At 35.1% G+C, this 15,149-nt stretch overlaps 2 protein-coding genes across 2 annotated transcripts; both read left to right on the top strand.

Moving 5' to 3' along the window:
- Positions 1 to 5,780: 5,780 nt before the first annotated feature.
- On the top strand, positions 5,781 to 9,054 carry Bm17865 (Uncharacterized protein; the record flags this gene model as incomplete). Its single annotated transcript, XM_043082624.1, has 2 exons — positions 5,781 to 5,911; positions 8,880 to 9,054. 2 exons carry the CDS (start codon positions 5,781 to 5,783, stop codon positions 9,052 to 9,054), a joined length of 306 nt encoding a protein of 101 aa, XP_042938558.1.
- A 2,079-nt stretch (positions 9,055 to 11,133) lies between these two features.
- Bm17864 (Uncharacterized protein) lies at positions 11,134 to 12,276 on the top strand (the record flags this gene model as incomplete). Its single annotated transcript, XM_043082623.1, has 2 exons — positions 11,134 to 11,193; positions 11,290 to 12,276. The coding sequence occupies 2 exons, from the start codon at positions 11,134 to 11,136 to the stop codon at positions 12,274 to 12,276; spliced, it is 1,047 nt and encodes a 348-aa protein (XP_042938557.1).
- Positions 12,277 to 15,149: the final 2,873 nt, after the last annotated feature.

Here is a 15,149-nt window from a genome sequence, read left to right as displayed (position 1 = left end):
TCGATTGTTCGGTACAAAGATTATTTCTAGTGGAATTTCGAGCTTGTTCTCGACACTCCCGAGGGAAGAGCGAAAAGTATTCTAATGGATAGATTTGGGGTTTATAGGATAAAACATTGTGATCTTCAACACTTTCTAAACCTTGATTATGGGTAGTACAAGTTTGAATTAAATGTAAAGGGATGGTGGTAGGTATTTTCACATGAACATGCGTGTAGACTGTAATTCGAATCGGTGTGGCGTTACGAGTTTCAATTGTTTTGCAATTCCATTTCTGAGGCATGTTAAATGGAACACCTGATGTCCATTTGCATTCCTTCGTTTCTGCTGCTTGTAGAATTATCGATATTGCTACTGTTAACAGTAAGTTGGTTAAAACGAAATTTGACTTCTCCCTTTTTTGTAAATTTGTCTGGCTCCGTGTTCGATGAGCAATAGGTTGCTCCTCACCACTTTCACTCGAAATCTTCGTGTTAGTTGTGGTGTTTCGGTTTTGGATAATTGGTTCTGCTCTCTCTGATGGGTTCGCGGGGTTCTCCGGAGTAGACTGTTCTTCTGGAGTAACTTCAAGTGGATACAACGTGCTTACAGGTCGATTTAGAAGTTTTCCTGACGATGTTTCGATCTGAGCGCTCCTGACGTACCCATCATTGGCTACGTTTAATTTCTTTATCCTTGCTAGTTTCCATGTACCACGTGGTGCATGAGGCTCATTTAACAGTACCACTTCTCCTTCTATCGGCTGTCTCTTTTCTACATTTCTTGGAGATTTATGTTCTAATTGGTATCGATCCTTTAAGCTATTCAAGTATTCGTCTTTCCATATCTCCCAAAATGTTTTCAATGTTTCTAGGGTATTCGACCAGTGTTGAAGTAACCTTTCTTGTGTGGTTAGACTATAAGGTGAGAATTCGTCTTCTCTGTCGTTATTGCTATTCAGTATAGACAAAGAAGCATTGGGAATGATGAAGTCTATTGGTCGCAAAATAATTGAGTCGTCGAAATTTACGTAAGTTAAGGGGCAAGTATTAAGAATGCTTTCCACTTCGATAATCAGTGTGATTAGTTCCCCTTCCTTAAGCAGTCGTCTACCGATAGCTCTTCTTAAACTCCTTTTTGTTAGCCCGATTAATCTTTCGTAGATTCCGCCGCTCCATGGTGCTCTCGGTGTTATAGTCTTACATTTGATTCCTTTCTCAGCAAGGAAATTAGAGAGTTGTGATTCTTGCGTTTTTATGGCTTGAAAAACTGCCTGAAATTGGGTGGCATTGTCCGAAAGAATGAGTTCGGGATAGCCGCGTCGCGCAACAAATCTTCTTAATGCAGTTAGGAAACTTTCCGCTGATAGATCGTCCACCATTTCCAAATGTACCGCTCTGGTGGTGAAGCATGTGAACAAGGCGATCCATCGCTTTGCTTTTTCCAATTGTATCTTCACAGTAATCGGCCCCAAATAGTCGAGGCCAATTCGTCCAAACGTTCTTGATTCAGTGATCCGCTCTTGCGGATAATTTGGCATAGGTGGCAATTTGAATGGCTTGGCTTTCCAGCGTTTGCAACTCATACAGCGGTTTAACACCTTCTTGACTTCAGCCCTTCCTTTCGGAATCCAGTAAAGCTTTCTTATTCTGGAAATAGTTTGAGGGATACCTCCATGATGCGTCGTTTCGTGGTGGTGTTGAATAATTAGTTCTATTATTCGATTGTGTCTGGGGAGATATATTGTTTGGGATGAGTATTCCCTGTCGTTCGGCAATTGTAGTCTGCTTTGGAATCTCCAGTACCTGTCTGCATAGTGCAGATTGTACTTTTCCACTTCTTCTGCTGTTATACCTTCCGATTGGGATTGTTTTATTAGTAGTTCCGCAACGAGATTGTAATCCTCGGGTGTAATCGGATTCCTTTCTGATACGCTGCTTAACCAGGTTAATTTTCCTTTAGATAATTTTTTGAGAAATTTTAGTACTCTTACTGTTGTTCTTATCATCTTTGTCCATTTACTGAATCGTTTTGCCTCCAGGAGATTGATTCGATTTGTATTGATGATTTCTTCTGTGGTTGTTGTTGCTACTATATTCTTATCTTCTTCGTTATCCTCTTCTTGTGGAACGTCGTATTCCCAATGAGGCCAATTCGGTTCATTACCATTGATCCATGTGGGCCCGCTCCACCAAGGCTCGTAACTTATTAGACGAGTCGGAAAGGTTCCTCTGGTAGCAATGTCTGCTGGATTGTGTTCGCTTGGGATATACCGATATGCGAATTTCGCCATTTGTATTTCTTCCACACGATTCTGTATAAATTTTGGTAGGAGGCGAGAATTGTTTTGTATCCAATGTAGTGCACAGCGAGAGTCCGACCATACCACTACCTTTGGATTTTCTAATTCCATTTGTTTGATGACAAACTGAGCTGCGCGTACACCGATGAGAATAGCTAGTAATTCTAGCTTTGGTATCGTCATTCCTTTAATAGGTGCTAATCGTGATTTAGCGAAGAGTAACGACGTATGCGTATTTTGATGGGCGTATACTACTGCAGCATATGCCACTGTAGATGCATCGGTGAAAACATGAAAGGTAATTTATTGTGATAAATCGATTGTGAATCGCGGGATTTCCTTGATATGAGTTGGGCATTCTACCACAAGATTGTTCCAGGTTTCAATCAATTGATTGTCGAGGGGTTGATCCCAATGTATGTTTTTTCTCCAGAGTTCTTGGAGAAATATCTTGAACGGTACTATCAGTGGTACTAGGAATCCAAGTGGGTCGTATTGTGAGGCGATGAACCGTAGAATAGTTCTTTTTGTTGTTGTTTGTTCGGTCCATGGATTTAGTGTTATTTGGATATGATCCTTGTGTGGATTCCACTTAATCCCTAATATTTTCTTTATTTGACTCATTCATGCTCGGTCCGACTTGGGTAGTTGCTCATTGAATGTCTGGTCATTTGAGAGGAATTCTCGCACGTTCATTGACGCATCCTTGAAAATTGATTTTGTTTCTTCATATTTATTCAAGGCTTCCTTTTCATGGCTCGCTGATAAGATGATATTGTCGACGTAGAGATTCTTCTTGATTTCACGTGCAGTTTCAGTCTCATAATGTTGCAAATGATAATTGAGAGTTGCTGATAATAAAAAGGGTGACGATATCACTCCAAAGGGAACCCTTTTGAATCGATAGCATATTAAATTATCTCTGTCCACCTGTTTCTGAATATCTTTTACCCATAGAAAGCGCGTGCAGTCCCGTTCCCTTGGCAGCAACTCTAACTGTAGGAAGGCCTTTTCGACGTTAGCTATTATGATGATTTTCATTGTTCTTAGTCGAATTAATATTTCAGCTAAATCGGGAAGGGTGATAGGGCCTCGATACAAGACATCGTTTAAGCTTTTCCTGCCTCTGAGGTGAGCGGAAGCGTCATAAACTATTCTGACCTTTGTCGTGGTGTTATCTGATTTTACCACTTCATGATGGGGCAAGTAATGGATAATACCTTGATGGTTTGTGAAATGACTTACCCTTTCGATGACATTGGATCTTAACTGTTCATTGATTGTTTCATTGTATGTGGTAAGTAGATGTTGGTTGCGGTGAAGTCGCTTGATTAACGACTGTAAGCGTCCGAGACATAATTCGAAATTGTCGCTTAATTTGGAACTGGTATCTTTCCATGGCCATGCGACCTGGTATAGTCCATCGGATTTTCTAATCGTTTTCTTAAATTGTTTTAAGGCTTCTTCATCGTCATTGATCTCGGGTTTGTCTTGTATGCCTATTAGTTCCAGTTTCCAGAATTGATCTAAATCTGGAACGTTGATCGTGTTAGCGGCGTAAACTATTTGTGAGGACATTCGTGAATTGGGAGAAATTTTCTTTGTATAGCCAGACCCAGCCAGGATCGGGCCCATTTTAGTGTGGAGCAGTGTGAATCCCGATTGCAGATTCTCTGCTTTGTCGAAATTGATGAATTGAAAGAAGTGGTTGGCTCCTATTAATATATCCGGTTGCTTCCATTCACTGTGGAAATCAATTGTTGGACTTCCTTTGAGGGATCGTATGTCGCTTTCACTTAAGTTGATTACTTGTAGTTTGTTTGTTAAATAGTCCACGGTGTTCGCTTCGAGCAACACTGTACGGTCCTTATCGATTTTTATCCCTATTTCAATTCTGGTTGTAAGGTGCGTGTTCGGGTCCTTTTTGCCGAATGAAGCGATGTTTAATTTCCCTTCATCTGTTTCGTTAAGCATTAGTTGTTTGGCTAAGTTCTTTGAAACAAAGGATAATTGTGATCCAACGTCGAATAGGGCTAAAGCCCTTTGTTGAGTATTTGGATTAGTTGGGTTGAACACATTTATCTGCTTGCATAAGAGTAGGATGCGCTTGTCACGTTTCTTCTCTTTTTCGACTATTATATTTGTCGTGGTAGTGGAGTCTGGATCCTCTGGTTTACTGGGCATTTCTTTGAATTTGTTAGGGTACAGCGCGGAATTGTGTTGACCCTTGCAGTGGAAGCAATTCCGTTTCTTGTTTTTGCATCTGGCTACCATATGTCCGATCTTGAAGCAGTTGAGGCAAGCGTTTAGTTTCTTCAGACGTTGCAGCCTTTGTTTGAGAGTGGGATAAATCTGGCACTCTTCATCCCAGTGATTCTTGTTGCATAGTGCACAAGGTCTTGATAGGGCTTTGATGATGGGTTTCTCCGGAACAGAGGTTGTTAAGGCTGAAGTCTCATTGGGATTGTGTCGTGGTCTTGGCTTGCCTTTTATTGGAGATTGATTCTCCATATTCCCTTTAAACCATAGGGACTGGCTTTGTACTACTTCTTCGTTCACAGATGCAAGCTCCGTGAGGAAGTTTCGGAGTTTGGTGACAGACCACGATTCCTGCCTCTTTCTTCTGTAAACCTGTTCTAGGATCCAGGTTGGCAATTTCCCTTCCACAGCTATTTCGATACCGGACTGCTCTAAATTCTCACCGATGGCCTCCAATTGTCGAAGTGTTCGCTCAATGGCCTCAAGCGTTGCTTTCCACTCTCTATCGTTCTTTTTGATGGAGTATAATTCGGTGAACAAGGCTCGTTTGATGGCGTAAGGCTGCCCAAACTTTTCGACGAGGACATTTCTTACGATACTGTAATTCTCCGGAGTTATGTCATAACCTCTGATAGCTTGGAGGGCGTCTCCTTTGAGACATGCGATGAGATAGTTTAGTTTATGGATATCGGGAATTGCTTGTTGATGTATAGCTGTATCAAAGCTATTCCAAAATTCCCTCCAGCGTCTTGGATTCCCACTGAATGTGGGCAGTGGTAGTTGTGGGAGATTTACTGTAGGGTATTTACCCGCTTGTGTGGGTTCCTTGGGTTGAGTTGTTTCCTCCCTTACCATAGACTGATTTAACCGTTGTAATATGAACTCCGAATCATTTTGATACATTTTTAAAATGACTACAGTTTGTTTTGCTTGTAAAATTAAGTTGGTAATACCTGATTCATCATCGTTTATCTGAAGGTATCGATCTTCTTCTTCTTTTCTTTTGGTTGAGACTGAAATCTGCTGGATGAATTGTTTCCACTCTGTATTGACCGATTCCAACGCCTCTATGTATATTTGTATATGCATGATTTTTTCTTAGGTGATCCTTCTCCGTTCCTGATGAAGACGGATTGTTTCGTCGGTTGTTGTCATTTGGTCGACCGAATCCAAGTTCAGACGCTTGATTTCGTTGAGGACTTCACACAATCTTCGTTTTGTTTGGTCTGCGGTTCTGATGATGATGGATGACATGTTCCCGGCTCGTGGCACCATAAAATTTGTTGTGATTGTATTGGATTGGATTGGTGTTGTGAATGGATTGAATTGGGTTGTTTTACTTGCACAATTGAGTCGAGTGCTTTATCTTGGGTAATTAAACCAAACAAGCAATAAGTAGTTTGACAATTTAGTGAGGAGGATGAGCTAAGCAACGGGGAGACTTCTGGAACAATCCCCCGGTTGAGTGGTAATTGCCCTTATATAGCATGATTTGAGGGTGGAGAGATAAAGCGATTGATACAATGGAAGCTAGGAGGAAGGCTATGGGAAAGATAGTTTTTGTAAACGGAATTAGATAACAAACAAAGGATTGGAAAGATGTGCATTAGATAATATGACAGATTAGCACGGGAATTTGTTAACACATTACCATCTATGAGTCATTAAAGAATTTGAATTACAATAAAACTTACAATAAATGATTAACATGATTTGCTTAAATATAAATACATTGATTTAAATTTGACCCTTTGCTAAATTCGATTGTTCGGTACAAAGATTATTTCTAGTGGAATTTCGAGCTTGTTCTCGACAATAACCATCAAATAACACAAATGCTATATGAGTTTCTTGACAAAATTTTTAAATAGCAGCTGTTCTAATTCCTTTCATATTGAATGAAAATCCACCGAAAAAGACTATGGAAGCTTTTTTTTTTCCTTTGTAGCTCGCAATGTGCTATGTGCTTACTGTTTTCATCAAGCAAAGTAATGCTGTAATCCATGTTATTTTGGTATAGCAACCTGACTATCGTTTACTTGACACTCAAGTAACCGATTAGATCTGCAATTTCCTGCGGATTGAAAATATCTGCAAATGTCATATGCATGCCTTTTATATAGGCTTTTGAACTCTTTAAGAAGGCAAATAATTCTTCATATCTCTCTCCACTTTTGATTCTTTTAAAGCATTGCTTTTGAGTAATAATCTACCGTTGCTATTTCCCACCAAGTTGCAAATACACCAAGAAGAATAGCAGCACTTGCGGTTGCAGCAAGACAAACTCATAGCAACACTTGCTGATGACATAGAGATCATCAGTACTGCTGCTGCTGCTGCTATTACTTAAGTCTTTCCTTCCCTTTTTTTTCGTTAATGTCATTGCGATAGCAGCAATCCTATAGCTACAAGCGCTAGCAAAGCTGGAACCCACAATTCTACCTACTACTAAAAGTGACAGAGCTATAAAATTGAACCCTAACCCTACAATAGCCTACCCTATTGTACTGTCCATTCCTACAACTGCCCTCGCACCCTACTGAAATTCATAAGAATGATTGATCTATTTACTCATTAAGACCATACTTATAATTTTTTTTTCTCATTCAACCTCTCTAATGCTTCGCAAAAAAGTTTATCATAGTATTTTTATGTTTAATTTGCAAGTTATTTACTGGAATTACGCTGACCTTCAAAAAAATGGTAAATTGTAATTGTAGAACAAACTAAATTTTGGTAAAATAGTTTTATTTGCGAAATATGCTACTTGGTTATTGAAAAACACAGCATAACAAATGCACTATGGATGTTACAAGAAGTACATCAAAGGAACTGTCAAATCCTGATGCAAGAATTGTTGGATAGGGTTATTTAAGAAATTTTGACAGCTTTTTAAAGTTTTTATAAATTAAATGTTGAAAAAGTTTTAATTTTTCTTAATTCTGTTTCAATTAACTTCTACCAATGCTGAAAAATATAATTCATTTAAAAATAAATATTTTTTGAACTTAATTGATTACTTTTATTTGCCTTACACTTGATCTGCTTATATTTTGACAGTGATTTTTGACATTCATGCGAAAAAAAAGTTTTAAATATTAACTTTAAAGGAAACTTTCAATGCAGAAATTAAATAAATTTGCAATTAGAAATGATTTCAATTTTTTTTTAAATGTTGAAATTAATTTTAGCTAATTTAATTAAAGAGTCAATAATAATAACTTATCAATAAAAAAACAGTAAGCAACAAGAATTCGATCAATAGAAAATATAAATGATCAACAACAGAAAGAGCAGAGAGCATTTCTTCTGTTTAAATGTGCGCTTTCAAGCCGTGTTTACTCTGAAAATATTTACTGCACATAGTATGCAAAATATAAAAAAAATTGTGCATAAAAAAATTTTACTGCACATAGTGTGCAAAAAAAGTTTACACTGTGCAAAATTTTATTTCTCAAGGTATTGCAACATTATGTTACATTTTGTTAACTTTAAATGGACTTACGGTAGTTTGAATATTTGCTCACTTGGAAGACGAAAAAGAAATATATCAAATGCATGTCACTGAAAATATTTTCTTGCCAAATCTGGAAAACATTCAAATTTGACAAATACACACAGGGAAAATTTCTTCAAGCAAATACTTTTCTAAATTATTATCATCGAGCCCCAAAATCTCATAAGTTAAAATTCTGAAAAGAGGTACCATCCTCTGCCGAAATAAATGAATGAAAATTGTGAAAGAGAGTTTAACAGAGGCCGATCACATCCGATCATTTTTTTAGGTATTGCTAGATAATTGCATCTATAAATGCTTATTCAAATGGGGGTGCAAACTCTTACGTCCATGTATAACAAACAATATAGGGTATAATAATAATAATAGTAGAATATGAAATATTACACATAATGATATGAATAGCAATCATTGTTTAATCCTTTACACTAAATAAGTTTTCTTCCAGCTGCTATATCATACTGTTGAAAATAATTTATGCAAAGCATTGGTGGCATTTTTTAAAATTTTATTTCATTTCGCACTATTTTCTCCATATTTTCCAATCTTTGGAAATGTTAATGAGAGAGGGAAACTAGATGCTGCGTTTCTTATAATTAATGATATGATAATAGCATATTAAAATATTGGTGATATTGATTTATAATGTTAAATGTTTCATCAAATATTTTGTTTGGACTTCATTTTTAAACTTAATTTTCAATTTTGCTTTGTGTTATGTGTGTAAATACAGTCATTGTGTATAACACCACGTGATGAAAATAGCTGCCAAATGAATACCAATTAATGATTTCTAATAGACATCAACTTTTCAAATTCCAGGCATAATAAAAGTAGAAAAGAGAAAAAAGATGGTAAAGTCCAAACTACTGATAGTGATCAGCAACGTTGGTTCCTTCCGATAAATGTTGTACCATATCTGTTAGTACACATGAAATGCTGGACCGGAAGTTATCGGTTCGACATCTATGCTTATGTAACCATTAAAGTTGCCTAATGGTTATACTTGCACAAGGTTGCGAGAAGCTATGATCGATGTTATTGCTTACTCTAATGGATGACAGAATATTACAATCTTTATGTTTCCAATAGGAATAAATTACAAAATTGAAATTGGCAATTATCATCAATTTTTCAATTCCAATTTTTCACATATTTTCAGTGTTAGATGCCATCTGCACACATCTAGAAATTTAAAGCCAGCGAAATGACGACAACAAAAAATAGTAACTTCAAAATTTCTGCTGATTTAAGTCAAACCAATTAAATTGTTAATTTGTACAAAAAATTCCAAAACACATTTCATATACTTTCTCTAAAAAAAAAAAAAAAAGCTTCTTTCGAAAGGAAAGGCTGCAGTGAAGCGAATTATATTTTCATGTATGGTTTGCAGACGTTGGAATGTTAAAATATTTAAAATGCCAGCAATGCCAAATCTATCAAACAAATGGAATTTCATTGTTAATCTCTTCTTTGAAAAGTCAGTTACAACTACGTGAGATTTTTTTTTGAGAGGTTGTTAATGTCAGGAGCAAACAAGAAATTGAAAAGCTTGTATGAGTGTAATATAAGCAGTTCAAGAGATGTAGTAATAATGACAAACTTTTCTCATTTGAGTAAGTTTTTCTCTCACCCCTCCAGTTTCATCCATTCCGAAATGAGCTTTTTCATCGTCTTTTTGTTTTTTTTTTTTTTTGGAATAGATTTTAAGATCTTAAATGTTTGCTCATTAGGCATTAAGTGATGGTTGGATTAATTCATTCTTTTTTTGCTAAATCGTCTGTTTAGTTGATGGAATGAAATATCATTTTAAGTCATTAACTTATTTAGTCATTGATAACGAATAGTTCGTTATTTGAATCTGTAAAGAAACTTTCCCTATATGTCGAAGAAAGAGGATGAAAGACGAACCTTTATCTTCCATGTTTGGATGATGGATGATAACTTCCTGTATTTAACATATATCGATTGGAACAATGTTAAATCACGGCTGATACTTGGAATAAACTACTGTTCACATTTGACTTATTCTTTTTTGCCTGTTATTTGAATCTGTTTAAAATTCAATTAAAGAAAGCCACGAGGACTTATGCAAACATGTACAAATTAGATTCTTGTTTATAAGAACAAAATGAAGCCTGCCCTTAAATTTAACGGTGTGGAATTGCAGATAGTTCCAGTCCGAGCTTGTTGCTTGGAGCCATTAGGCATCTCTATTAGCTACATAGCCATGGATGGCGAACTGATAACTTCCGGTTCAGCATTTCAAGTGATGCTAATCAGACACAATGCAGTAATTGATAGAACTTTACCACCGTCTTTTTTTCCTTTTCAGTTTCATTATGATTGGCATTTAAAAGGTTCATAAGTATTAGGAATTATCAATTGGTACTCGTTTGACAGCTAACTTCAGCAAATCATATTAGATATGATTATTGATACAAAGAAAATTTGAAAATTTAAAATCCAAACGAAAGATTTGGTGAAATCATTTATCATTTATAAATTAATATTATCAATTATAAGAGATGCAGCAATGTAATTTTCTCCTTTCGTTAATAATCCAAAAGACTTGGATGCATGGAAAAATCGAAGCGAAATGAAATAAAATTACAAAAAATGTCACAACTGCTTTGCATAAAATTATTTTCAACAATGCAATGTAGCATTTGAAATGAAATAATTTGATGTAAAGGATTAAACAATGATTGCTATTTCGTATTATTATGCGCAAATATTTTATATTCTATATTATCAGTACACGTAGTTTGCCACTCCCATTTGAATAAGCATTTATACATACAATTCTCCAACCATAATTAACAGAATTGATCGGCTGATCTCTGTCAGACTTCCTTCTACAAATTCCATTCAGTAAGTTTTGCTTTATTTATTTCGAAAGAGGATGTAACCTCTTTTCAAATTTTTGAATTATAAGGAAGATTTTCGGAATTGATGATAAATTTGTAAATAATCTAATATAATTAAAAAAAAAAAAACATTTCTTGGAGAAACCCTTTGCTCATTTATCAATGAGCATTTGAATGCTTTTCAGAATTTACAAGAAATTATTTTCATGGACATGCATTTCATCTATTTGTTTTTCGTCTTCCAATTGAGCAATGTTCAAACTACCGTAAGTCCACTTAAAGTTAACAAAATATAACATATCGTTCAATATCTTGAAGACTTGTAATCTTGCATAGTGTGATTTAATTTCATATGATTTGAGACAGCGCAAACGGATCAGACAGAACCGTTGGATTTATCAATATCAAAAGTGAGAGATGATGGGGATGGATCACAATGCTTATCAGTGGAAAGAAAAGATGAAGGAGAGGTTGGTTTGCAAATGCTTCAAATAAAACCCCTAAATTCACCAGTTCCAAAAGTGAAACAGGAAGGAAATAATTCGCAAGGCTTATCAGTGGAGGGAGTGAGTGATGAAAGAATTAAACTTCGGCGACAATTCGTTCCAATCGAAACACCGGTGGAAGTGATCGAGCTATCAAGGCAAGAAAAAAGGACGATAAAAAAGCAGCGTTGTGACATATGTCGAAAGGAAGTGGCAAAAATAAAAGAACATATGACGACTCATACCGGTGAGAAGCCGTTTAGTTGTTCGATATGCAAAAAGGATTTCAGTCGCTCTTCGTATGTGAAAGGACACATGAGGACTCATACCGGTGAAAAGCCGTACAGTTGTCCGATATGTAAAAAGAATTTTACTCAGTCCCAAAGTATGAAAGCACACATGATGATTCATACCGGTCAAAAGCCGTACAGTTGTTCAATATGCAAAAAGAATTTTAGTCTCTCTGCGCATATGAAAGGACATATGATGACTCATACCGGTGAAAAGCCGTACAGTTGTTCGACATGCAAAAAAATTTTCAATGATTACTCGAATATGAAGAAACATATGATGACTCATACCGGTGAAAAGCCGTACTGTTGTTCGATATGCAAACAGAATTTCACTCACTCCCAAAGTATGAAAAAACATATGATGATTCATACCGGTGAGAAACCGTACAGTTGTCCGAGATGCGGAAAAAGTTTCATTGTGTCCGGTAACATGAAAAGGCATATGATGACTCATACCGGTGAGAAGCCGTACAGTTGTTCGAAATGCGGAAAAAGTTACACCCGAAAACACAGTTTGCAGTCTCACATGGTAACTCATGTCATAAATAAACCTATGCATTGTATTCAGTAAAGATTTTTGAATTAAACAGAGCTTGAAATTGCATATGCGGATTCACTGAAGCTTACGCTTTACTTTTTACTTTAAATTTGAAGAAATACATTGCATTGCTATTTCCGTTATTATTGATTATTTATGTTTTCCATCAGTCAGTTCTTCTGTCATTTGTTTTTAAAATAACACTCTCTCACTGTTATGTGTTATATTCTTCGCACTTTTTTATTTGTTTTGTTATAAATTGCCTAGCGATGCCTACACAACGAGCCAGTAACTTCTTGCATGCTACTGAATACTATGCATGAAGAATTTGCAAATTAATATCGCTGTTGTTAAACTACTAATGAAATGAAATTGTTCACTCGATTATTGCATAAATAACATGAATTTCATAAGGTCATATAACAACGAAATTCATTCATTTCATTTGTCGATTCACATTTGGAATTTTGTTTCAGTTGTTCTATTTGCATTCAAAATTCCATTCACTCAAAACATTTGACAATCTAACTCAACAGTAAATCCATCAATGAATGACAGCATTAGCTAACTTCCCATCATGAAATGAGTAGACCTGCCTACCACTTCACTGTATGCAATAAAGATTTTTGGATTAAACCCGACTTGAAATCACATATGCAGAATCATTAAAGCACGTAAGTTAAACAGAAATAAGCTCTGAAATTTCTGTTGTTAAGTGACTGCAATCAATAAAATTATCGAATGAACAATGGATTTGAAGATTTATATGAAAAAGCATGGATGGCATTTGTCATCTGGGAGTATTGCGCCACATATCGAATATCGAATAGCACTGATGAAACAGAAAATGATCAAAACAGAAGAAGTGAAATTCTAATAATGATGCGATCAGGAAGGTTAAATAATGATCAGGAAGATTAAATAATGATCAGGAAGGTTAAATAATGATCAGGAAGGTTAAATAATGGTCAGGAAGATTAAATAATGATCAGGAAGGTTAAATAATGATCAGGAAGGTTAAATAATGATCAGGAAGATTAAATAATGATCAGGAAGGTTAAATAATGATCAGGAAGATTAAATAATGATCAGGAAGGTTAAATAATGATCAGGAAGGTTAAATAATGATCAGGAAGATTAAATAATGATCAGGAAGATTAAATAATTGCGACTGAAACAGAGTGCAATTATCCTTTCATTTCACTAAAACTGCACGTACATTTAGAGCGTCTCTTTATATTAAAGCTCGAGGCGCAAACTGGATATTAGTTTCATCCCTTACAAGTCGAGCATACTTCCTCTCATGCGTATGTCAAGTACCGCCCTTCTTCCAACAGGCAAAAGGAGCGCACTTATTCTTTCATCTCACGAAAACTTCATGTACGATCGCATTAAGGCATTCATGCATAGTCTCAAGAAGTGTTCGAGCACGGCGAGGATTTGACTATTAGTGCTATTCGCGAACATTTTAATATTATCGTTTGAGATGCAAACTGGGTAATAGCTCCCTGTGAACAATTCACTTCCCTTCTAATGTGTTAAGTACCGCTCTTCTCTCAGTTCTATACCTTTTATATTGCAGTAAATTCTCATTCTGCTTTCTGCAAGCAAATGGCTGGGGCAAATGGGTTTCTTATAGCTTTCCATGTGTGTTTGATATTTACATGCTTCAATTGAGTTGTCGTATCTTCTCTGAAGCAGTGAAACTGTGGAATATTCTGAATTATGTTGCCTTCTTCAAAGGTATTTCCACCTATAGCTATAGTTCAGTGTGTGAAAACTTAAAATTTTGAAAAAGAGCTATTGCTGTTATTTTCATTGTTTACTTTGCATTTAATTTTTATTTATGAGTAATATCAATTAATTGCAATGGCTCTTTTTTTTTACTTAGTGATTGATTATGATATAAAGCAAGAGACAAAAATCTTTTCTCACAGTAAATAAGCCAAGTTGAACTTATGTAAATGGAGTATAAATGATATAATGAAGTGAATGGGAAAAACAAAACTGACATACCTTGCCTTGGGTTTGTCAGCTTTCTGAGGCTTTGGCAATTCATAAATTTTTAAAAGCGTAAGTAAGAAATTTTGTTAGTCTTAATTAAAAAAGCAGTAAATAGATTACTGATAATAGTAATAATAATAATAATAATAATAATAATAATAATAATAATAATAATAATAATAATAATAATAATAATAATAATAATAATAATAATAATAATAATAATAGCAAGTAAATGAATGAATTGCTCGAATTTTTAAACATTATTATCAATTAAAGTATTTGGTAATATCAATATTAAGAAATTTTTTTTCTTTTGTATCCATACATGCTCAAAATTACAGGTGTATCTTCTGTTGCACAGCTCATTACCGTTTACATGCAAAATTGATTTGCTTGCTAAATTAAAAAATACTGCAAAAAAAATAATACTGTGGTCAATTGTCCAATTGTCCACTATTTTTTCAACAGCTTCAATTATTACGTTCTGTTCTTGACCGATTTTTCATGATGGCTTTGACTGTTGTGATGAACAATGATTGCTAATCAGTTCAGTGATCACTAGATCATTATAAATTACGAGGAAATTAAATAGATTACTTCATTCATTTCATATATGAGTACCCGCAGAAGGGATCAGAAATCAATCATTTGATATCAGTACATCGCATTCATTTCTTTTATTTTCTTCATTGCAGTTACATAGCCATTATTATTCCATGTAACTTTTGATCAATGCCAATAATTTTAATCTATTTCAATCAAACTAACCTTCTATATAAAAAAATCTAATAAATATGTAGATATAAATCTAATAAATACAAAATATAAATAAATCAAATAAATACAAAATGTAGAACGAGACATTGAACCTGTCTGAAAAAAAAAATTTAAGGAAGAAA

This window comes from Brugia malayi (assembly GCF_000002995.4).
Source record: "Brugia malayi strain FR3 genome assembly, contig: Bm_v4_Chr4_scaffold_001, whole genome shotgun sequence".
Taxonomy (NCBI): Eukaryota; Metazoa; Nematoda; class Chromadorea; order Rhabditida; family Onchocercidae; genus Brugia; species Brugia malayi.
This window is presented reverse-complemented; position numbering and strand designations above follow the sequence as displayed.